Source organism: Protopterus annectens, chromosome 2.part0, assembly GCF_019279795.1.
Source record: "Protopterus annectens isolate FY-2018-M chromosome 2.part0, PAN1.0, whole genome shotgun sequence".
Taxonomy (NCBI): domain Eukaryota; kingdom Metazoa; phylum Chordata; order Ceratodontiformes; family Protopteridae; genus Protopterus; species Protopterus annectens.
The window spans coordinates 979,500,336-979,526,141 of record NC_056728.1 but is presented as its reverse complement, the minus strand read 5'-3'; the positions used below and the strand labels follow the sequence as shown (position 1 = coordinate 979,526,141).

General features: G+C 40.5%; 1 protein-coding gene across 3 annotated transcripts in view; it reads left to right on the top strand.

The window, feature by feature from the left end:
• NUP54 (nucleoporin 54) overlaps nucleotides 1-25,806 on the top strand; it is a 1,988,420-nt gene that overhangs the window by 794,502 nt on the left and 1,168,112 nt on the right. For all 3 annotated transcript variants that reach the window (XM_044061229.1, XM_044061231.1, XM_044061230.1), the window contains one exon: nucleotides 21,956-22,039. In XM_044061229.1, the coding sequence (XP_043917164.1) occupies nucleotides 21,956-22,039 (84 nt within the window). The remainder of the gene's footprint in view (nucleotides 1-21,955; nucleotides 22,040-25,806) is intronic.

Sequence of the window (25,806 nt, the reverse complement as noted above, 5' to 3'; positions counted from 1 at the left end):
AATCCACAGAACAATGGGGAGAAAATTCTGCATTCTTTGGACGTACACAGACAACTTAGATTCTACTTGGACAAAAATAAAGTTTTCAGAAAGACAGAACAATTACTAGTGGCATATGCCACAGAATCACAAGGAAAGGCTATCTCCAAGCAGACTATTTCAAAGTGGACAGGCCACTGCATTCGTTTCTGCTACTCACAGCATGGCAAACCAGTGCCTAAGGGCATTAGGCGACATTCAACCAGAGCTGCAGCCTTTCTCAGGGGAGTACCAACCAAAGACATTTTAGAGGCTGCTACTTGGAGTTCAGTGCATACCTTTACAAAACATTACAATCTGCTACTCTACTCTAAATCCAGGACAGGCTTTGCCACTGCAGTTCTGCAGGGCCTCATAGCCGCTCCTAATGCTGTTTAGCTCCAGGCCCCCAACCATAGCTTTGGGACTCTACCCAAATGTAATGACTGCAACAGTGAAACACAAAGAACATAGTACAGTTCTGTACACTTACCATAAGTGTAGATGTTCGAGTGTATTCACTGTTGCAGTCCAGGCTACCCACCCTCCACCCCCCTTATTTTTGCTGGAACTTATCTTTAGTTCTGTAATCTATACAACCTATGTGGTGTATTTGCTTGTAGACGAAGATAAAATATATTTTGGTGCATGTATGTTTTATTTACATATTTTTAGCCTACCCTTTTGGTGGCACCTGACATCTGGAGCAAGAAAAACTAAAGAAAATGGCGTCTGCTGCATCTTTTATACCCCTAACGACCTGACGTCAGGGAAGAGGTGACAGCAACCAATGCAGGACCAAGACTTTGGAATTAAGGCCAACTGAGGGCAACTTGCCAGCAGGATAACCCAAATGTAATGACTGCAACAGTGAATACACTCGAATATCTACATTTATGGTAAGTGTACACAACTCTACTATGCTTATCTCCATATTCCCATTCATCCCAAATTCACAAAATTGCTACACTTGTGTGGGATCCTGGCATTTTCAATTCTCTGCCTTGCCTTTTGGTCTCTACAGCCCCAAGAGTCTTCACAAAATGCCTGCCACCACCACTGGTGGCTTTTTGCAGACTCCAAGGCATTCAGATCTTCCCTTACCTAGATGACCTTCTGTTCCAAGCCAGCACTCTGGAAGACATGACCTCCACTCAGCAATGACTTTTTTGCATTGCCTGGGATTCACCATCAACGTCAAAAAAATCTACTCTTGCCCCATCTCAAGATCATGTCTTTTTAGGGTGCAGATTCCAAACCGACATAATGATTGCGCTTTCCACCCAAAAGGCCCAGGAGATCTCTTAGTCTTCTCAGAGATTCTCCCCCTAAAACACTTGTCTTCAAGCTAGTTTTTCCGAATCCTAGGACTTATGGTCTCTACCTTCCCTATGCTACCCCTGGCAAGGTTCCACATGAGGAAATTCCAATGGTTCCTGAAATCAGTGTGGTGTTAACATGCCCACCCATTGGAATTTCCAATACCACTACTACCTTGCCTGAAGGGAGGAGATCCTGTGGTGGCTATGACAGCTGTTCTTAAACCCAAGACTGCCCATTCAACCACTGGCCCCAACTCCGGACCTGTACACAGATGCTTCAGCTACAGGTTGCGGAGTAGCCCTGGACCCACACACAGTTCAAGGACAGTGGGAACCTTCTCAGGGGAAAGACCACATAAATGTAAAGGAGATGAAGGCACTAATCCAAGCCTTATAGTCTTTCTGGCCCTTCTTCAGGCCAGGACGGTTGTGAATCTTACACACACAATATGACTGTTCTCTGGTATCTCAGCAGGGAAGGGACAAGATCCTACCTCCTTTGCAGACTAGACTTGCATGCTTGGGAACTATCTCAACAATTGGAAATCTCTCTTCAGGCATCCCTTCCAATCAAAACTCTGTGGCAGATTCACTGAGCAGATCCAGAACACAGGCCCATGAATAGATACTTCACAGGGATGTCTTCCTGGACATTGTCCACCAGTGGGGTATACCACAGATAGACTTGTTTGCCTCCCCTCTGAGAAAACAACTTCCAAAATTTTGTGCCAGATAACCACATTCTCAGTCATAGAAAATAGACGCCCTGTCAATTTATTGGAAGGGGAAGTTTCTTTATGTATACTATCCCCTGCCACTCAGTCCGAAAGTCCTGCTGAAAATTCAACAGGACAGACAAAAATCTTGCTGGTAACTCCCTGTTGGCTAGGACAGTACTTGTTTCCCCCTTCTTCTGCACCTAGCTAAGGGCAGTCATCACAAGTTATCTCACAGAGTAGACTTACTCCTACAGAACAAGGGCTTCCTCATCCACCCATACCTGGAAACTATTCAGCTGACCCTATGGATGATAGAGCCCTGACTCTCTTCAGACATCTTTATTCTGTGGACATGCTTAAAGTCCTGCAGGAGGTCAGAAAATCAAATACACTGAAATCTTACCTTTCAAAGTGGAAGAGATTTTCTATTCAGTGTCTTGCTAGAAACCTGGACCTGCTTGCGGTAGATCCGCCTTTGCTTATTTCATATCTGTGTGAGTTGCACAATGTGGGCTTAGCTTACTCCTCTGTAAAAGCGCATTTGTCAGCTGTGTCTGTATGTCTGCCTCTTTCACCTCCTTTAGCTTCTAGATTTGAGGCCAGTTTCTTAAAGGCATCCTCAACATTAGACCTCCCAGGAGACCTGTAGCACCCCCACAGATTAACTTTGTGCTAGAGAAATTGACAACGCCTTTCGAGCCAGCCTTCTCTATCTCCCTCAAGCACTATACCTGGAAATCTGTTCTCTTGGTGGCTATAACCTTCACCAAGTGGGTTTTGGGGCTTTAGGCCCTAATGGCTTTGTGATATAGGGAAATATTACCAGCCCAGCTATCTGGAATTTTTTTAATAATTCTGTCATTTGTGAATATTGATGTAATTTATACAGAACTGTATGCTGTGTTCTGAGACTAAATTGTAACCACAGCATGCCCTGCTGACTTAGAACAGAAATGCTTATAAACTATATACCTGTGCAAATGTATGTTTTAACAGTAGAAACTAGAACATAAAAGGGTTAACTTGCAAAACTTCAAGAAATTAAGTTGAAATTAGACTACTTTACAATTGTACTATAAACGTTCTCTGTCCGTTTCAGTGTAGCAGATACAATGTCTAGAGCTAGAAGCTTTTGTATTGTCTTGAAAGACCAGTAATTACTAGGTTTAAAATGTAAAGGGTTTTATGACTTTCAGGTTCTGAGCAAACATCTAAGAGAGATGTATTTTTTCACACACAGGTTAAATTGTTAGTTTCTGTTTTAGCCTGGGAACTGAAGTCAGGTGATAAAAAGTGATGTCATCCAAGTTTACCCAGCAGTAATATTTAACAGTAATTTAAGGACCCTCTGAGGGAGACTGTGCATATTGTATTTTGTCTTGGACCTGGAAACATCCACTCATCATCACTACCTGCACTTGCCTTGCTGCAAGTAAGATTTAGGATTTTATATATATATATATATATATATGTATATATATATCTGTGTGTGTGTGTATATGTATATGTATATATATATATATATATATATATATATATATATATATATCTGTGTGTGTGTGTATATGTATATGTATATGTATATATATATATATATATATATATATATATATATATATATATATATATATATATATATATATACGTAGTAAAGGTTAGTCTAGATGTTTTCTGTATTTATTTGAGACTGTCCTGTAATGTTGTTTTAAAATATTTCATGTGATTTTGAACTCTGACATTACTATGTTGATGTACTGAGTATTGTCTTGCTCATTTATTATTTATTATTAAATATATTTAAACCTGTCTTTGTGTCTGATATTTGTGAGACATATTAAAGCTCTTAGATTACATGCATTTGTATTTAGTGACAATGTACAGGCCACGTTTAAACAGCCTTGCAAGTCTTGGTCAGACAACCATTTGGATAATAGTAACATTACACAGTAGGATTGGACTCCTTTTGTAAGGGCCTTATAGTAGCTGATAAGTAGGGGTTGGTAGTAGTGAAAACTACCTTAGAGTCTGGGCCGAAGGGGGCAGAGCTAGTAAACCTGTGCCAGCCTTCCCCAGGTGTGTGTGTGTAAATCAAATTTCAAAGTGTATGTGTGCCAGCTTCTTGGGCAGGGACACAAATCACTGGTTGGACAGAGAGGATGCTGGAGGTCTTGGCTTAGCCCCTCAGCTGAGATCCTAACCCTAAAGCTTTGCCAATGGGGAGTCTTATTATGGATCTTGAGAAAGAGGTTGAAACCAGCCCCAGACTGACTGTGCTCTTAAGGGAAATTGCACTTTACTGTGTGTGTACTAGTCATCCTCCCAGTGTGTACATCCCCCACTCTTGCCAGTGGTAAGTATTAAGGCTCCATAATTACTGGGCCAGTGCAGGGGCATCGCATATTAATGAGCTGACAGTGATGGATAGCCACATCACGTATTAATTGGCTTGTAGTGGTGTGGATATTGAATTCCTGTAGCCTTTGTACAGTGGTCATTGAAGGTGTTTATACTGTCAATCAGCTGCACAATGAGCCTTCAGAGGTTCACATCACAGTTTTATTTTTTGTTAGCTTTGTTAGGGAGAGCAGGCAAGCATGTTGGCAGAGGAGTATGGCAAGCTGACAAAGAGCCAATTGGCTGAGATGTGCCAGGCTAAAGGACTGGTGCATCCCAACCTGACTAATGTAGAAATTATTGTAGCTTTGGGCACAGCTGCATCTCAGAATAGCAGCCAAGAGGGCAACCAGGCTGGCCTTGGAGATGTACAACTCTCAGAAAATGGACAGTTCAACCTTTCCACAGAGGACTTAAAAATACATCTGGAGTTAGAGACTTGAGCTGGAGGGCAAGCATTTGGAAGTAGATGTAGCAGAGAGACTGAGATGCCTAGAGGCTGAGGAAAATGAGTTACTGAGACATCTTGAGGCTGAGGAAAATGAGAAATTGCAACATCTACAGGCTGAGGAGAAGGAGAGGCAGAGGCAGCACCAAAAGGAGATGCTGACACTTCACCAGAGTCATGGAGGTAATGGGGAAGGGAGCAACCAAATCCCAGAAGCAACAAAGGTCAGTAAATTTCTTCCACAATTTACAGAGGGGGGATAATTTCGATAGTTTCATTTATATGTTTGAAAAGGTATGTAAACAGTATGACGTTGACCAAGGGATCTGGGTATGGTTCCTTACCCTCTTACTCCATGGTAAAGCCGTAATTATGTCTCAATTGTCTGATAGTGATTGCTTAAATTATAATATTGTAAAGAACTGTCTTTCAGAATGCTTTAAGTTAACACCTGAAACTTAAAGGAAAAAGTTTTGTGAGCATAGACGCAAGGCAGATGAAAGTGTGTGTGTATATGTTGCTGAACTAAGCACTTATTTTCATAGGTGGGTGAGTGGATGTCAGGTCATCATTTTTGAAGGACTGGCAGACCTTTTGGTGAGGGAAGAAGCCCTTAGCACTTTGCCTGAGGATAGGAGAATCTGGTTAGCTGATGGACAGTGCAATACTGCAGATGAGTTGGAAAAGAAGGGAGACCTGTAGCAAGCAGAGCCCCACTGCACAGGAAAGGAACACCCAATACTGTTCATGGGTTTAAGGGAACCCGTGGTGGGCATCCCTGACTGCCCCAAAAGAGTCTGCCAGTAGCAGGAAAGCCACTAGTCCAGGTACACATCCAGAACCAAGGGTTAAATTGTTTTAAATGCAACCAGTGGTGCCATGTAGCATATAGATGTCCACAGAGGGAAGGTGGGGAACCAAAGGTGAGAGAGCCACTAAGTGGGGATGACAAAATACCAGCATTAAGATGTCTCGAGAGAAGGGTTACCCAACTACCACAAGAGGTTATATCCTATCTTAGTGGATGTGAAAAAGGCTTGTGCTAAGAGAGAGTGAGAGAGCCTCTGAACTAGCCATTGCAAAGCATGTAGTGGTTACAGAGGAGCACTACTTGCCTGAGCAGTCAAGTCAGAGCTTTTGCAGGGACACTGTTCCAAATACCTTTGGCTAGGCTTCGCCTTAACTGGGAGGGTGGAAAAGGAAGCCAGCAAGTAGTTGTATTTGAGGATATCCCTGCTTGATAATACAGTATCCTGTGTGCATGCAGTTAACACGCAGTCAGACTTGGAGACAAGCATGTAGGTTTGGTAGCCTTGGAGAGACCTAGACAATACTACACACTTGCAGCCAGGACTGGTGAGGTGGTTACTTCATGGAGGGAGCTACCTTGTCGCAGTGAGACTGAAGGTGAGTGACAGCTGCTTGTGGATACTGATGTTCCCTTGGACAGTGTGACCTTAAGGGCAGAGGGTGTAGTAGTACCCAGGCTGACAGTGAGGCACTGCTGTCAGAGAATACCAGACTTCTTGTGGAAGGGGAGCTGGGAAGGGTTACTAAGAAAGAGTTGAGAGAGGCTCAGCTCTCAGACCTACATTAAAAGGCCTGTGGAAGGTATCTAGTGAGGCACCTGATTCTCGAGGGAAGGGGAGATCTGTATAATGGGACAAAGGGTTACTGTATAGAGACTGGACACCTGAGGGAGGGCTAGAAGGTGAGAGAATGCAGCCGTTGGTAGTGCCCAGACCATATCGTCTGGCATTTCTAGACATAGCCCATGATATTCCCTTTGCGTGTCATATGGGCATAAAATGTACAGAGAGACGTATTATTCAGAACTTTTATTGGCCTGGGATTTCCAGAGATGTAACAGGGTACTGCAGGACCTGTGAGCAGTGCCAAAAAGTAGGCAAGGCAGGAGACAAGGTGAAAGCTCCTTTGATGCCTTTGCCTGTGATTGAGGAGCCATTTCAGAGGGTAGCTATGGATATTGTGGGGTCTCTGAGTACCCCAAGTTCCACAGGGAAGAAGTATATCCTAGTGGTAGTAGATTATGCTACCAGATACTCTGAGGCAGTGGCATTGTCCTCCATTGAGGTGGAAAAGGTGGTAAATGCTTTGTTAAAGATTTTCAGCAGGGTGGGTTTTCCAAAAGAAATGCTTACTGACACAGATGCCAATTTCACGTCAGACCTGTTGGCTTGTCTGTGGAAGCACTGTGGGGTGAAGCTCCTAAAAACCACACTCTACCATCCTCAGATTAATGGTCTTGTTGAGAGGTTAAACTCTACACTCAAGGCAATGCTACGGGCATTTGCAGACTAGTTCAAGAGGGAGTGGGACAAATATTTGCCTCATCTGTTTGCTTACAGAGAGGTGCCCCGGGATTCCACAGGTTTTTCTCCCTTTGAGTTGCTGTATGGGCATAGGGTGAGGGGACCTCTAGATTTGATTCGAGATGAGTGGGAGGGTGAGTGTGAATCTCACAAGGTGTCTGTTGTGGCGTATGTCCTAAACCTCAGGACAAGGTTCAAAGAACTCATGGGCTCGGCCCAGGAGAACCTGGCAGAAGCCCAACAGCAGAAAAAGGTCTGGTATGACAGGAATGCTTGAGCTAGAGAGTATCCTGTAGGACAGCAGGTAATAATTCTCATTCCTCTCGGACACAACAACCTGTAGGCAGCCTGGGAGGGACCCTACAAGATAGTGAGTAAGGTCAGGGATGTTAACTACGTGTCATAACCACTAGGCAGGAGTTAGGGGCACAAATTGTAGCATGTTAACATCATGAAATCTTACCATAATAGGGAGGCCCTTGTGCTGAGTATTTGCAGTGGATGGCAGGAGGAGGCTGAGGGGGATCTGGTGACTGATCTCTTTAGTGAAGCCTGGACTGACACTTCAGTGGAAGGGGTAGCAATGTCCCAGCAGTTATCCCCTATCCAGGGTCATGAAATCCAAGCAGTGTTACAGAAGTTTGGGGGCATGTTCACTGGGAAACCAGAGTGCACCATCTGGATACAAGACCCCAAAGGCATATTAAGCAGACCCCTTATAGAGTCAAACAGATTCTGAGGGGAGGAGATGCAGGACATGCTAGAAATAGCGGTAATTCAGGAGTCTAGCAGTCCCTGGGCCTTCTCAGTGGTGCTGGTACCAAAGAAGGATGGCAGCACCAGATTCTGTATGGACTACAGGAAATTAAACGGTCGCACAGAGTCAGATGCTTACCCCATGGCTAGGACAGATGAAGTCCTAGAGCAGCTGGGTGGGGCTGAGTATCTTACCACTATTGATCTTACCAAGAGTTACTGGCAGGTGCCCTTGACTGACTCCCAATACTAGAGAGTGAGGTCAGCCTTTGTGACTCTGTTTGGCTTGTTGGAGTCTACAAAGATGCCCTTTGGGATGAAAAATGCACTAGCAACTTTGCAGAGGCTAGTAGATCGTATCCTAGCAGGAGCAGGGGATTTTGCCCTTGCTTACCTAGATGATATTGTCGTCTGCAGCCGTTCCTAGCAAGAGCACCTTTGACATGTCAGGGAGGTGTTGGGCAGACTACAGAGGGCAGGGTTGACAATTAATCCCAGCAAATATCAGGTAGGTATGGCAGGGGTCTCCTACCTGGGGCATAGAGTGGGGAGTGGTAAGATCTGGCCAAAGCCTGCCAAAGTGGAAGACGTTCAGGCATGGCCTACCCCCTGTTACCAAAAAGCAGGTGAGGGCATTCTTAAGGACAGTGGGGTAATACAGAAAGTTTTTCCCCCATTATAATGCCATAGCTGCTCCCCTCACAGCCCTGACAAGGAATAACAAGCCAGATAAGGTAGTGTGGACCCCAGCATTTGAGCAGGCATTCCAGAAGCTTAAATGTGCTGTGGGAGGACCCCCTGTGTTAGCTAGTCCAGATTGCAGCAAAGAATTTGTTGTGCAGGTGGATGCTTCAAACCACTGGGTGGAGACTGTACTCAGCCAGCTCTCCTCGGAGGGAGAAGAGCACCCAGTGGTATATTTCAGTAGTAGGCTCCAACCCAGGGAGAAATGCTATACAGCTGTAGAAAATGAATGCCTAGCCAGAAGCAGCCACTTGGACCTCAGTCCACACCTTTACCAAACAGTACAAACTGGATTCTATTGCCATATCCAGGGCATGGTTTGCCTGGGCCATTCTTCATGGTTTCCTGTAAAATTATTCTGCTACCTCCACCTCCCTTTCTGCATGAGCTTTTCTCCCTCATGTAAAGAGTACTGCAGAAGATGAATAGAAGGACGTAGATTAGTTGTATAAGAACTTACCACAATGATAGTTGTCCTTCTCTTCTCTGTTGCAGTAGTCTATCCCACCCTCCTTCCATCTTCCTTTGTTCGATGCATTGATTCTCTAGCTTTTGGACTCTGTGTCTGCCTGGGTCTTCAGTTCTGAGGATAGTGTGCTCATATGTCAATTTTATGGCCTACATCTGATAGTAGCCTTTGTCAGACGTACAGTGCACCTTACGGTAGTAAAAGACTTGGGTATACTGGCAGACGTCGGGTTGCCTGGGCCAGGAATAGTTTTGCCATGGTAGGCATAGACAGATACAACTCAGATTCTGTCTTGACAAGACTAAACATTTTAGGAAATCAGACCAACTATTGGTGTCTTTCCACCCCAGGGGTCTGGGATTGCCTGTATCCAAGCAGACCATATCCAACTATATTTCCATATACATTTCTTTCTGCTATGCCTGCCATGGCAAAACCCTTCCTGTCACAGTCAAAGCTCACTCTACTAGGCCAGTGTCTTCCTCAGGGGCCTTCCTCAAAGGGCTGGACACGACCTCCATTCTAGAAGCAGCCACTTGGACAGTGCTTTTCTTCATGATTTCCTGTAAAACTGTTCTACCTCTACCTGCACCTCCCTTTCTGCATGAGCTTTGGTGTTCTCCCTCATGTAAAGAATACTGCAGCAGAGGAATAGAAGGACATAGATTAGTTGTATAAGAACTTACCATAGTAAAATACTTTGGTATACTGGCAGACGTCAGGTTGCTTGGGCAGGCAACTCCCTCTTGTAAAGAATACTGCAACACAGAAGAGAAGGACATGTATTGTTATGGAATGTCTTACACAGCTAATCTGTCTAAAGAAAAACAGATTTGCTTTACACCCAAGAGATTATGGCTTCACTGGGGTTCACTATCAATAACCAAAAATGTCTTGACAATTTCCACAAAAGGATTGTGTTCCTGGGGGCTTTGCTGGACTATTCCCTTAAGAAAGCCTTCCTTCTTTCAGACAAGGTTTCCTTTTTAATGTACTTCCAAAAGATTCTCGTCAGGAACTACCCCACTGCCAGACAGTTCCCCAGAGCCCTGGGTTACCTGGTCTCTTTGATCCTTATGATCCCCATGGCCAGACTCCATATGAGAAAGCTGCATTAGTACCCGAGAAATGTGTGGTGCCAACATTTTAAATCCCTCAACTTAGGGTGAAGCTTCTCCCTAGTCTTGTGAAAGAGTTTGCCTGGTGGACCCAAGCCTGCTCCCTTGACCCTGGGTCTTATCTTCAAGTTTCTTTCTCAGGACCACTCATTGACCGTGGATGCCTCTGAACTACCCTGGGAAGCTCACTACAGCAACTTAGAATCTTGGCAGATGGGACTTCCGGTTCAGGAGCAGGCACATCAACCTAAAAGTACTGATGGCAGTCCTAAAAGAACTGATTGCCTTCAAAGACCAATGGAAACCAGGATTGCTCCCAGTAAAGACAGACAATGCAACTGTTATGTGGTGCATAAACAAGTGGGTGGAGGAAACTCACTCTTACCCTCTTTGTTACCTAATCGTGGACAGTTGGGAAACTGCAGACTCACTAGGTCTGCATCTTATGGCTCAGTACCTACCAGAAGAAACAAATCAACTTGCAGGGTCACCTAAGCAGGAGCCTGTCAGATCCTCAAGAGTGGCAGCAGTATTGGGAAGTTTTTCTTGGCATAGTCAAAGAATGGGGTGAGCCAGAGAGAACCTTTTTCCGCAAAAGAAAATAAACCAGACCATCCACTTGCCTACCTTCTTTCCTAACCCTTCAAACAAGGGGGAAGGAATTCTCCATATGTTGGATGTGCAAAAGAATTACAGGATGTCTGAACAGCTTTTTGCGGTCTTTGCCTGTAGCACTGAGAGGAGACAAGTTTCTAAACCATCTACAAATGGATCTCCCACCGTATCTTGTTTTGCTACAACCATCGTGGGAATGAAGCCACCAGATTCTGTGAGGTCTCACTCCACTAGGGCTACTACTACATCTGTAGCCTTTCTTATAGGGGTGGCCACTAAGGACGTTTTGGAATCTGCTGTTTGATCCTCTTTGCAAACCTTCACCAAACATTATCGCTTTCCAGCCTTCAAGTTCAGAGCATATTTTTGCCACTGCGTTCTTGCAGGGCATCCTTTCCTGTCCATACACTTTCCAGCCACCCTCCTTTCAGCTTTTGGAGTCATCCCATTAGTTAGGACTGCAACAGTGAAACATGAAGCGCATAGTACAGTTGAGTGCACTTACTATAAATGTAGAAGTTAGAGTATATTCACTATTGCAGTATTTTTCCCTCCCTCCTTCCTCTCTTGCCTCATGAGTTTGGGGTGGGATTCTCCTCTCTAGTTCCAGATTGTTCATAGGTAGGTACTAGGCTATTGGCCCTAGCCAAAAAATGTACCTTGGCTTTCGCCACCCAAGAAAATTATTTTTCTGTGCCCCTGTCGAGCAGAGCCACAGAAGTGATCCCTGGGGTGAATTTCCCATTTCCCATCCAATCATCAAGATTTTTCTTGAAGAGTGCTAATGAGGAGCTCTGTTTGACATAGATAGGTAGTCTGTTCCAGAGTATGGGAAGTCTTTGGGACAGGAATCTATCCCTCCAGCATGTTCTGTTTATTGTGGTGACATGGTTTAGGTCCCTAGAACGTGTAGCTCGGAGGGATTGGGATTTCTTTAAGTGGAGCATGCCCAACAGCTCTGGGTTTGACATAGCTTTGTATTTTAGGCAGAGATCGCCCCTGAGTAGGCGATATGCGATGGAGCAAAGCTGTAGTTTTTTGAGACGGTCTGATTAGGGCATCTGTTTGAGGCCAGTAATCCTCTTTGTGAGGTATTTCTCTGGTATTTCCAGTTGTAGATGTCTTGTGAGGTACATACCAAAAGGGGCGTTGTACTCTATAATGGGTCTAATGAGTGATGAGTAGAGGGGAACAATGACCTTTTTTTTTCTGGATGAGAATCCATTTGTGATGAGATGAGCTACGTAGAAGGATTTCCTGACCACTGTGGCGATGTGATTATCAAAGGAGAGACTACTGTCCACCTGTGTCTCAAGTTCTCATCACATTTTCGGCATTAAGTAGACTACCAGTTATGTGGTAGTTCATGGGTACAGAGTTTTTACCAAAGGGAATGACTGACGATACACTTTTTGGCATTGAGCTTCAGGCCATGGCTTTGACACCAGGTACCTGTCTCACTGAGGCCCTTTTGTAGTTTGTCCACATCGTTAAGAGTTTCGATTATGGCTCCTAGTTTGTAGTCATCTGCAAACTTTGTTAGCCAAAGACCTTGTGTGTTAGCCTGCACTTCAGAGAAGTAGATACCAAACAGGAGAGGACCCAAGACTGAACCCTGTGGTACTCCACTTGTTCTTTCCTCTTCTCCACATACTGTGGAGTTTCTGACCTTAGGGACCAGTAGGTGTGCTCCTGTCTTTTGGGGCCAAGAAAGTACTGAGGTTATGGTGCCGTCTGACTGACATACCAAGACAGCTTGATGTTGGTCAGGATGCTCACTGGCTTCAGGAAGAGGAGAAAAGTATCTGGAATTCAGGCCAGCCAAGGGCTTCCATGGCAGGAACTCCCATCAGATAGGACTGCAACAGTGAATAACACTCTAACATATTCATTTATGCTCAACTGTACACTACTGTACTTTCTCCTGGCAGCAAACTGAGGAAATCGGTAGAAAGTGAGAACTGAGATAGAGACGATAGTGGAACAGGTTAACAGCTTTAGATATCTGAGAGGAGTGATTGAGAGGGGAAGTCCAAATAAGGAGGTCAAAGCTAGAATCAGAGGGGCTGCAGCTAACTGGCACATAGTGGCAGGGGTGATGTATGACTGAAGAATGCCAGGATGCTGAAAGGTAAGGTGCACAAAACAGTGGTGCAACCAGAACTACTCTATGGTACAGAAACCTGGAGGTGATGGAGATGAAGTACCCGAGTTGGGTGGTAAGATGCACACTGTGGGACAGATGAGTTGAGGACATAAAAATAAAAGTCAAAGTAGCTCCAGTTGCAGAGAAGGTCAAAAAGAGCAGGTTATTGTGGTTTAGGGATATGTGTAGGAAACCAGAAAAAATCTGGTGAAGACTTGGGACAGTCATGAAGGCAAGAGAAAGAGGGTTTCCCAGCAAAGAGATTGATGGATTGTTTTCTAAGAAGACCTGTGATAGTCAGCCATAATTGTTGAATAAGGTAAGAGAGTATTATTGAACTGAGAGAGAGATGGTAACATGCAACACCCTAACCGTATTCTATCAGGGAATGCAAATGCTACATTGCCCTACCCATAAAATACCAGCCTCGTCTACATAAAGACCTAGCTTTTTTACACTGTGCTTTTCCCTTGACCTTCATTGTTCTTTGAATGTTTTCCTATGTTTGCCTCCCAACTGCAAAACTGCATCTATCCATTTCTATTAATTTTGGCAACACCATTGCTAGTATAGACATAAACAATTTATTTGTGGGGTACTTTTCTGTTATCGGGGCAGCACTGTTAATACGATTGTTCAGCTGAATTCCAGTTCCTTAGCATGTCTGTTAACCACTTGTCTGTGCAAATTATTTGTTGTAACAATTTATTTGTAAAAAATGGAAGCTATTTTAAATCGTACGCACATCTGGTTAACAGACGTGTTAAGGTCCTAGATTACAGCTGAACGATCATGTTTAAAGTATTGCCTCGCTAAGTTACAAAGACAGAAAGTAAAAAAATAAAGAAATACTTCCAAGTCAGATAACAGGCCTTTTTTTTAAATTTTGCTATACACACCACATTACTTGGCATGAAATGAACTATCTCCCTTTACAGTGTCGTAATTTACATGTAGTCATTGCAGTTCTCAAGTGGTGAAACTTGATGAAGACATACTCATGATGAATATATTTCATCAGAGGGATTCTACTTCTCCTTTTGGCATGAAATGATGTTAGAAATGCAGGGAAATGGCTATGTATATGCATGAAGTGCTTACAACACACAAGTTAAGATGTGGCTTGGACTTGAAGTAATTATGTTAACCCCTCGTAAAATAAAATATTAGTACATCCCAACAGCGATCATTTCCGTTGTCAGCGATGCCTTGCTAAATCAGTGGCTGATGCTTTAAAAAAACAAAATACTTTACTACGCATTTGTTTTTGTTTTTTTTTTACTATTACGGGGTTTTTTTTTTTTTTTTTACTATTCTTTTATCGGGCAAACAGTGTTGATGCAACTGCTGAGCTCCAAATCCACTGTCAAACCATGCATTTTTGATGTTAATGTTACCAGGCGTGTGTCAAATCATTACATGGATAATAATTTAAAAAATAAGCTGTAACCACTACATTTTACACACACCTGTTACGGTTGGACACTGGATTCGGAGCTTAGCAACCGCATTAACAGTGTTGCCCCGATAACAGAAAAGTACCATTTGTTGTTTAAATTTGAAATTGGTCTAAATGAAGCATTGTTGGAAGGGTCATTACCCTCTCTTGGTAATACAGCCACTGCAGCTTTCTTCCAAGATGGTGATGCTATTACTTTCTTTAAAATATTGTTAAAAATGAAACTTTCAGATCTTTATCACTTTTTCCTTTCCAAACTTGACCAGGAATACCATCTGCTCATGGAAACGTCTCTGTTGATTTATTTATGCATCAGCATTTTACTTCAGCTCTTCCTGTCATTACTAATAATTCTTGAGCCTCATTTTCCTTTAACCTTAACATAGTTAATTCTTCTTAAATATTTCCATTTGTGCCTTTTCTCACTTTCACTGTTCTTCAGCTTTATAAAGACTTGCATAGAATTTCCAAAACTTCTCTAACCTCTCTAAAGGATATCTAGTACATTGTCTTTTCTTAGGCTTCTTAAGTTTGGCAGCAACCATTTTTACTTTTTGCTGCCTAAGTCATTTGAGCTAAGAAGTTTGTGTGTTTTGGAGTTATCAAAAATATTTGCTTAATAACCTTTTGCATTTCCATTTAAAATACTAATCATGTTTCTTTTACATATGAGTCAGTGCAACTATAGACATTGCATCTCCCGGTGCTGGCACCTGTTGATGGAAAAATACTTAATATTTTTACTGATGCAAGAGACAGATCTTTCCAGAAAGTGGAAAAGAACCATGTTTAAGTTGTCCATTTTCTAGCCTATTTTTTTTGGAAGATTATTCTCCTGTCCACAGTATAAATTGAGTGCATGCTTTACTTCCACATCTATAACAGGAGGAACGTACTGTAGTTTTATACATATATAACATCATCAGTACACTATCATTTCATTGTCCAGCAGTCCAAGATCATAACCTTATTGCTTATGTGCAGCATTCCTATTACAGTATAAACCCAGGATACATTATAGTAAAGAAAAAATAATTTACTCTTACTAGCATAAACAGCAGTCATTGATGAGATCCTCCCATCTCACATTTAAAATTCCTCTGCATACTAAGTAAAACTACTTTGCAATATAGCATGCTGTTTACTTCACATTTATTATACAAAGTTTACTAATAACAAAACCTTTATGGGTTAATTACATCTTCAGTCCCTTCATTGTCCAAAACATTAATATCAAAATGGGAATTATGCTTTAGTGTGTCCCCACCAGTTTTAACACATCACATTTTTCCAGTATTATTAGCCACTTCTTCCAGAAGCAGTTTTCATAAAATTGTAAAGGTATCACTGGCAAGATGATAACATTATAATCATTGCTAAAAAAGCCTAAGCTGTATGGGTTATATCCTGCGTAGGATGTAACAGTGTAATGACCACTTCCAAAGCTTCAGGGCACCTTCCACACTCCGCTTGGGCTGAGCTGACTAAAAATCAGGACTGGGCACCAGTCCGTTCAGAGCTTTCAAGTCAACTGAGAGAGGGAGGTTAAACCCTGAGAAGACATTGCTCGAAAAAAAAGAAATAAATGTCCACACATTGGCATAAAAAGCTTACAAAAATAGGGGGATGGAGATGTTTGCCTTATTTTGTATGGTGTTTCAGCGTCCATTCTCTGCCATGATGAAAGACTACAACGTCTCCCGTGATGTTCTTTATATTCTGTCTTGAAATGTTTTTGGTGGAATATATAGTGCAACCAGTGTAATTCTCATGCCCTGTCAACAATCTCTCACCACTATAAATCTTCCCTGCCTATCCTCCTTTTGTTCCTCAGTGTTTATTCTGATAACTTTTTAATGAATATTAAGGTCCCCTTCTTTTGCTTTTATTCTATTCTAGAAAAAGAAATCCTCCTTACAACTTTTCTTTACAAAACCTTGTTCTTTATGATTCATTCGTGTTCATAGATTTAGAAGTTCATATGGAAGAACAAGGCTTGCTGCACTTGCAGGATATTTTAAGCCTAGGCAGTTTCTCTTTTTGTGCTCAAATTAACCTATCCCATTTGGTTAGAGATTTGGACTTAGTCCAGCCCATGAGTTAGAATTATGTATTATCCCTAATAAGAATAACTGGTTTCGTGCCATAGATAATTTGAGGGACCTGTGCATGAGATAAAACAGTTTAGGGGCTGCATCTGTCCATGGGGCAGTTGTGGGGTAAATTTTCTGCTTCCCATTCGTAGACTCAAGTTGCGCTTGAATATAGACAAGGGTAAACTTTGATGTCGATGGGGGGTTTGTTCCAGAATAGCAGTATCCTCTGTTGGATATATCTGTCCCTCCAAACTGTTCTGTTGATGTTGCTATTTGTCCTTCCAAACTGTGCTTTTGATGCAGAAAATGTTTAGATCCCTAGACTGAATGTATCTGATGCCATTTCGCTAGCTGATGTGCAGTAAATCCATCAGTATTGGGTCAGAGAATACCCTGTATGCTAGACATAGGTCATCTCTTAGCAGTCTGTAGGATAACGAGTATAGAGACAGGGCTATGCGTTGGTCCATGTAGGACATGCTGTTTAGGGTGTGTATCCTTTTAGTAAGGTATCTATGTGGGCATTCCAGTTGCATGCGTCTAGATAGGTACATGCTAAAGGAAGCTTGTATTCATTGGCCTAATGTTATGTTTCTTGTAACATAATTATTTGTGTATTACTGTTGTGTATATGTTCTGTCTTGTCTGTTTATTTTCCTGCCACCAAATCTTTAACTTTCTAGAGTAGTAATTCAAAACTGTAAAGTGGAAGAATGTATTTATTTTCTGCTTACATATATGTGTCTTTCTGTTGCAAACTGGTCCTTCATTGTCTTTTTCTGTCAATATTTGTATCATCTTGTATGTTTTTGTGTTACTGAACCTGATGCCTTATCCTCATTAAACCAACGCACAATTCCCTTCCTTCCCCAAAACTAAACAATGCATCAAAGTTAACAACTGTAAAAACAGTGTAAAGCCCTTATATTTTTTTTTTGTCAAGCTCAAACCCTGATTTGCTCCTTTTGGCTGCAGAATACCTGTTAAAATCACCGACCTGTCCTTTTTCACTTGCCTGCAAGTAGCAAATTAAATAGCTTATTTATGAAACTGTTTTGTCTTTGTTCTAACCTACACGGCCAAACATTGCTACCTGTATTCTTTCATTTTTTGGTATATTTCTCACATTAGATTTGTAATCTTTTTTCCAAGCTGTTCATTCCTGCAACTAATGCACATGTTTTAGCCTTCATCTTTAACATCAGTAGCTTTTTTCACTGGTAGTTATGAATGTCATTTGTTTTAAAATGTCTTCCAGTGTGCAGCTTACATAGATCGTATTGATTCAGTCCATCTGATTTGACATATGGGTCTACTTATCAGATCAGTCTGGGTGCATTAATGCTGCAGTCTTGAGCCCCTAAAGAACATTCCCCACCTGCAATGCATCTATTCTCCTAGTTATCTCAGTTTTCTTTTGCCACCTTTGTGAGCAGGTGCTTTCCCTGTGGTTCAACTAAGTGCACCATCTCCTTCCTGAATGTCTAAAGTTTTTTTTAAAGTTTATCCTAAATTTTTTAGAGCTGGTGCCCTTAAGGGTTTACTAACATTGTTGTCGCACTTGAAGTAAAAAATGTACTGTGTTGTAAACCCTTTCCTTATTACGTTTTCCACCAGTCTCTTTCATGTTAGCCTATTACTGTAGTAGTAATCTTTCCTTGAATGAAGTTAGAAAGTTTATTGGATAGTTTTTGATCTACCTTTTTGTTGCATACTATATGGCCCTTGTTTCTGGCTGTTATTGGTATAGTTTCTATAGTGTTTGTACTGTTTGTTCTTTGCAGAGTTATAGGTTTAACATGATCAAAGTTTGAACTCTTCATTACATATTTCAGTTTTATAGTACTACTGTATTTTTAGATTGGTGACAGTGTTTGCAAACCCATCATAGATAATTTTCAAATAACATTTCTATGTGCAGGAACAATATCCCACCACAGGACCGTGTTGAACTGTATGTGGCCTGCTTTAGTGTCCCCATCTCTGGGTGGACTGTGAGATATGCAAGGGGTTCAGCTCAAGAGCTTTAGCAAGTAGGAGAAACACATTTATTCTCATGGGTTTGCTTTCCCCTGATCAGGAAGCACCAAAATAGGAGAAACTTTCAGAAAAACATTTGCGGCCAAAGGAATCTGATCCAGAAAAGAGACCAGCATCCAGTGCCCTCCTCATTAGCATTTCCATTAGTAGTGTGTTGAAATTGAGATTGTGTATTGTTTAATAGTCAATTGGTAAAAATGGTAGTTTAACTTTTTTTAATTTTGACTTTTAATTGATCTTGGAAATATTTCAATGCAGTTTTAACTTATTTCACAAAACATTTATATTGTTAACAACACAAGTTTTACAATATGTTGGTCTTGTGAGTATTAGGGGCAGGGTATTTAATGTTGTAAAAACTGTGTGACAGTGATTCTGATGAAGTTTAAGACGAAAGCGCTTAATCCTGTGTGGCTGTGTTCTGCGGTTTTCTAGGTTGATCCTTTTTGGTTTGTTGGTAGTCTTCCTTGTGCCAAAACAGCTGAGGTTCATGATCTCAGTGGCTCATATGGCAACGCATACGCCTCCTCCTCTGGATCCAGTCTCCTTGGAGCCTTTTTTCCTGTATTACTCCCTCAGAAGGAAAATTCCTGTAGACAGTCCAGAACAGCTGCCCTCTTTGAGACCTTCTTCAACTCTCTTGAACAGTTCTTTTAAGAGTGCTTCTGCAGCAGACCTGGATTGCTTGATGCAGAATGTTTTAAGGACCCAGAGAGAGGTGGGTACCATTCCACCCCCTTTTCGCTGTAAAGGTGGCTAGATCCACCCTTTTTACCCTGATCGTTATTCCTTTCCCTGGTCTGCACTTAGACGCCAGCATCTTTGGTTCCATCCCAACTCAGAGGGTTTGTGCCCGCTATGCAGACCTTTTTCCTGGCTTTGGCACCAAAGTATTTGGATATGACTCATTTGGCTCGGGCTTATCTGAGTTGAGAGAGGACTGGGAATTGGGGTGATAGCCTTCACTCCATCATTGAATCCATAGGTTTGTAATCCCAAAGTGGAAATCAAAATCTAAACCAACTGCATTTGATGTGATGAATATTGTGAAAGAGGTAAAAGAGATGTAATTGGGATTTTTAGAAAAAGGAAGGAGTAAATTATATAGAAATAAATGGAATTTTTGGGAACAGTGCTTGAAAACTAATGTTTAGGAAGAGGAGTGAGGTTTAAAGGGAGACAGGAGCTGAGCAATTTATGTAATGTTGGAATAAATGAGAGTTGTACAGAAAGAAAATGTGTAATATATGATGCATGTAAATGAATTTTTTTTTGTATTAATGCACATGTTCCCATTTCTTGGGTAATAATTTAATAAAGGTGTAAAATCCTTTTTTTCATACTAATATCTCTACTCAGGCATCCTCTATCACCATGGCATCTGTCTGGATCTGGAGGCTCTCATTAATAACTCCATTTGAGCCTGCATCCTCAGCAGATCTGAAGTTTCTCTCTTGAAAATCAATTTTTTCTAGTAGCTATCATGTCTACCTGGAGAATTTCAGACATACAGACCCTATTTCACTTTGGCACTTACTGCTTTTAATGTTTTTCAAGTATCATTCAGGGTACATCTCACATTTTGGTTATATGGCATTCTTTTCCATGTAAAAATATAATTTTAAATACAGTCCTCACTTGCTTCGGATGCATTGTTCTGTGTGGAATCTCTCACTTAAAAAAAAAATCATCATCATCATTGTTCACGCTTTTCATTTTCTTTTGGAAAACAGGAAATGGCTTGACAGGCAATCTTACAGTATGCTTTTCTGCATTTGTTGACTGGTTGTTTTTCCCTTGCTACCTTCTCCTGCCACCCAGTTCTTCTTTTGATTGCTTATTCCATCTCCATCTTTTCCTGCCTCCATTTCTTCTATTCTTTTTGCCAGTATATTCCTGTCAAGAGTCTTTGTAATTTGTAGAAGACTTGAATTAATGCAGGATACAGAAACCTGAAATGAAGATTTGTTTCACTGCTAAGCTTCATAGAAGGAAGAAAAGCATAATGTTTGCTCTTGTACTGAAAAGTCATTATCTGCATAAACCCTTGTCCCTCCAATCTTTGATGTTTAATCTGTATAGATCTTACACTTTCTCAATGTCAAATTAGGAATATTTTACTCAGTGTGCTCTAGTTTGATGTCACCAATAAAACAATAAAAGTGTAATCCATGTGTTAAGGCATTTTCTCGTAAAAGCTTTGCAGTCCTACCTTTCCATTTGTTCTGGTACTTCTGTAAACCTGAAGTTGCCTTCCTATCCTCAAATTTTGCCAGTTTCTGTGCCATTTGTTCATATTTTAGTTGCTGTTCCACTATTTTTCTTTCATCTCCTTTTCAACAGTTTGTATTCTGGTTATTTTTTCTGAAAGCCTAGTTAAAACATTTTCACTAAGTTTTGTCTGTATATTCCAGCAGGGAGCCAATTATCTGAAAATGTCATAGTATTTATCTCTAGTGTGACTGAGGAATTTTCTTCTTCAGCTTTTCCTACTTCTGTTCCACTTTCTTTCATTCCTCTTCTAAGTTTTCACAGCTCTTCATTTTTCACTTTTACTCTTTTAATTGACCTAGTTAATGCCACAGTCACTTATCTATCAATTTCAGTTAACTGTTGACAGTAGTTTACAGGCTTTTGTTGTTTTTAAATGGGTCTCACTACAGGGCTCTGGTTTTAGGGCCTTACACTATCACCATCATCTTGGAATTTACTTCTTCTGAGATGCCTTTTTATTAGCAGAATAAAAATTACTTTTTAGAATTGGTAGGAGATACTCTGTGGTGTTATCAGTGTTGGTTTACTACTTCCATAAGGCTGAAATTTGCTCCTTGTATGTCCTTTTGCCTTGAAATATCACCAGGCATGTTGTAGAAGAAATTTAAAGCCAACCTCATTTATTGCTCGTCTAGAAGTGATGCATGTTTATGGATCTTTTTTTAAAATCCTGAAACAAAAACTGCTGGAAATCAAAAAGTCATAACCCTTTTCATATATTTTTATTGAAAGTAAAGGACTTCTAAAATTCACTTGTATGTTGAATGCACTTTGACAGCCTATAAGCAGAATGGTTAATCCTGTGTGCTGGCTCTACAAAAATGTGTTAATGTTGTGTGCCTGTTTAATACAGAAGAATGTGCTATTGGCATGTTATATATTCCACATGACAGAAATTGGAGGATATACTTGAGAACTTACCGAAGCATTTATAACTAGGAAGTTTGTTGTTGTTGTGGTTTACAAAGCTTTAATTTTGATTCAAATCTTGTTTTGTGTAACAGGTTTATTTGGAGGATTTGGGACTACTACCACTTCCGGTAGCACTGGATTCAGTTTTGCTGCTCCAGCCAACACAGGAAGTACTGGTAAAAGTATATTTTTTAACAATTTCCATTATCTTATTTTATGTGATGTGGTAGACATATTGTCTAGCAGAACCTGAGAGCTGTATCTTCTTGGCATGAGTTTAACTACATTAGTTGTCTAGATCATGAAAGCACTGTCTGGTTACATAGGATCATAGGAGATTAGTAGGCTATTGACACAGAGGTCATTTTAAGTCTAGCAGTTTCATCCCAATGTAGTGCCATAGAAATGCTAGTCTGTACCCAGGATTGCATTTAGTAATGACTGCCCATGTCCAGGACAGTTGTGAGCTCTATCCTTGGTAAGAATATATGGTGCCCCATCCACTTGTCCAGGTTCCTCTTGAGCAGTGTCATATAGGTGCTCTGTTTCACATGAATTGGTAGCCTTTCCAAAGACACAGCAGTCACTGGGAGATAAATCTGTCCAACAATAATCACCATGAAAAAAAAGAACACCGTATGAAAAAACATAAAGCTGAGAATAAGCAAAGGTAGAAATATTCCACAAAAAAAATCCACACTAGAGTCTCATGGTAGTTTTAGAAATTTAATAGTGCTTCCTGGTACCTTGGCTGAATGCCTTCGAGAGAATAAATTTCACACCATACCATCACATTTTGCATCTCATCTTAATTGCCATAATTACTAAATTGCTTTAATCAACAGACCCCCCCCCCCCATAAAATGAATCACAAAGTGTTAGCCCACAAAAAACACTAGATTAGTTACACAGCATTTCCAAAAAATAGTGTAAACCATATTTACTTCTTGATTCAAACCCTTGGGGTGAAGCGTGCCAAAATTAATTATAAGTTTCGTTTCCAGTTGTAGTAACTTGTTGAGGTAATCATCTCCCTGTCTAAGAGAAGGCTTGGCCAGAAAACACAAAAATAAACTGGCATCAGAGCCACCATGACATGGAGCTCAACGATAGTGTAAACTTGTTGCAGACCCAACGAGAGGTTTCCCGGCTTAGAGAGGAGCTTTCCACACTCCGTGGGGATCTCACAAAGTTGATTGAATTATTTTCGCAAGATGATCGTGTAGCAACAGCGAGACTGAATGAGAACGAGAATGCCGTTGCCAGTACCTCAGCGCATCCAGTGACGTCATCTCCACGCTCGGTTCAAGGGAGTTATGGTGGAATGAACAGAAACGACGGGGTTGAATTGCAGGACAAGAGAAATACCTTTAATACGGATGGAAAGCAGACGGGTAACAACGGAACAACATCATTCCTGGAGAACGGGGGACTGTCCAATTTAAATAAAAACTCTAAAGGTACTGTAAACTTCAATGTACAAACTACAGACTATACGGCAACATTTTCAAATAAGTCACGGCAACCTGTTGGTGTTGGTGAAAATCATGTTACAAGTTACAAAGACATTTTAGAAAAAGTGTATGTGTTTGACAAATCGCTGAACTCTGACCGTGATGTGGTGCAACCACCGAAAGGAAATGTTTTTAAACAAAAAGAAGAAACATTGCAAGATAAGATATTTGACTTTGAGAAAATGTTTTACAAATACAAATGTTTATAGATAGATAACAATTACTTGTACCAATGTTTGATTAAAAAAGTGGTCCCTCAGGGACTAAGATTTTACAAATACCCTTTTGGTATTAATTATACTGATAATGTGTTGTTAGATTTTTACACTTTTTTTGATGACTGTGGTCTGGCCTTAATATCGAAACTTATAAAATATAATGAAGTGCAACTAAAGAAAATGTTGAATGATGTTAACTGTGCTCAAACAGAAATTGTGAACGATTTAGTTTTTGAACAATATGAGGGTTTATATTTCAGAATTTTGAAAAGAATAGAAAATAAAGTTGAAAAGGTATACCAAAGGAAACAGGGCAAATTATTAAGAGACATGGAACAGTATAAAAAAGGTAAAAGCTATCCTCTCCCTTTTCAAAAAGTTTGGAAAAATAAAGAAAATCAGGTAAAAAAGAAGGACAGGAATACTTTGAATATTAATGAGGGTGGGAGAACTAAGAGAGTAGAATTTTATGAAGGATATGAACAAGGGAAATATATAGATAGGAGAAATGGTCATTTGGACGAGTTAGATTCCTTTCATGAAACTACAGAAACTTTTTTAGGGCCCCGAAGATCAGAAAGATTAGCCAGCAAACAGCGGATTCCTTCGGATCCAGGCCCACAAGATCATTTGGGTGGGAGCGATTTTGCATGGAAGAACATGGGAAGGAGAGGGAGATAGATATAATTAGGCAAGAAAGTAATGGGATTACCTTCCAATATAAAGGGTACAAGATACACAATTACACGAATTTGAAACTAGAAAAAGAACATTTTGAATTATTTTCAAGAGGATTTAAATTTGTTAGGTCGACTCGTGGAGACCTAGCTAACATATTGTTGGAGCTGAAAGTATACCTCAGGAAGTTGAATTTAAGTTTAATTAACAAACAGGAAGAACTTTTTAACAAAAGTAACAGAAATTTACAGGGTAGCAACTCTGAGGGTGATATTGTCACTACTTCCCAAAATTTAAAAAGGAGTAGTATTTATAATCCTCCACTACATCCGGTTATTAATATGTTTGAAAACATAGTAACCAATGAAACTTATGGTCAAAATAGGGAAAGGTTTATAACTAATAATTTAAAACAAGCTGAAATTAAACTTCTTGATTCCTTAAGGGAAAAGGTTGATTTAAGGTTTATGCAACCGGATAAAGGAGGGGGAGTGGTTATTTTTGAACAGGAAGCATATAATGATGTATTAATCAATATGTTGAGTGACAAGGAAACCTATACAACAGTTTCACTTAATGAAATCCAAACAGCTCATAGAAGGATAGATTCATTATTGGAAGAGTACCTTACAGAAAATAGGATAGAAACTGGGATTTATAATTTCTTAAAACAAAAACATCCACGTATATCCCAATTTTTTGGAATACCTAAAATTCACAAAAATATATTGAAACCTCCCTTCCGTCCCATAGTTTCAGCTAAGAGCTCTAAGACACACCCTTTGGCAGTATTCATTGACCAAACATTAAAAAATGTCGTAAAAAAACAAGAGCATTTAGTTCAAGATTCATAGGATTTCTTGGGTAAAATTAATGAAAATGTTTGGTCTGATACTTGTAAATTGGTTACTGTAGATGTCAGGGATCTTTTCACCTGTATTCCCAGGGTTGAAGGGTTTGAATATTTTGAGAATGTTGTTTATAAATATCTAGAGGCTTCTACAGATACAAAAGTATTAGTATTGGAATTGACAGAAATAGTATTGGACAACAACTTTATAACCTTCCAGGGAAAATATTATAGACAAGTGACGGGAGTAGCTATGGGGGCAGCTTGTGCCCCCATATATGCAAATCTTGTCCTCCTTGGTTGGGAGGAAAAATACATTTTTCCAAGCATATTTAGGAAAAATATTAAAGTATATCTTAGGTTCTTGGATGACATCTTCCTTGTTTGGGAAGATGATCATGAAAATGAATTGGAAGAATTTATGAAATATATTAATGGAATTACCAATTTTTTGTCATTTACTCATGAAGTTCAGGACCAGAGTATCAGTTACTTGGATATTATTCTAAGTAAAAAAGCAAAAGGTTTTAAGTCAAATGTTTTTCGTGAAGATACTTGGTGCAATTCTTATCTTCATTATAATAGCCTACACCCGTTTCACCAAAAGAGAAGTGTTATCAAAGGACAGGCTGTTAGGATTGCAAGAATGACCTCTGAATGTAATGACCTATTGAATGAGTTTG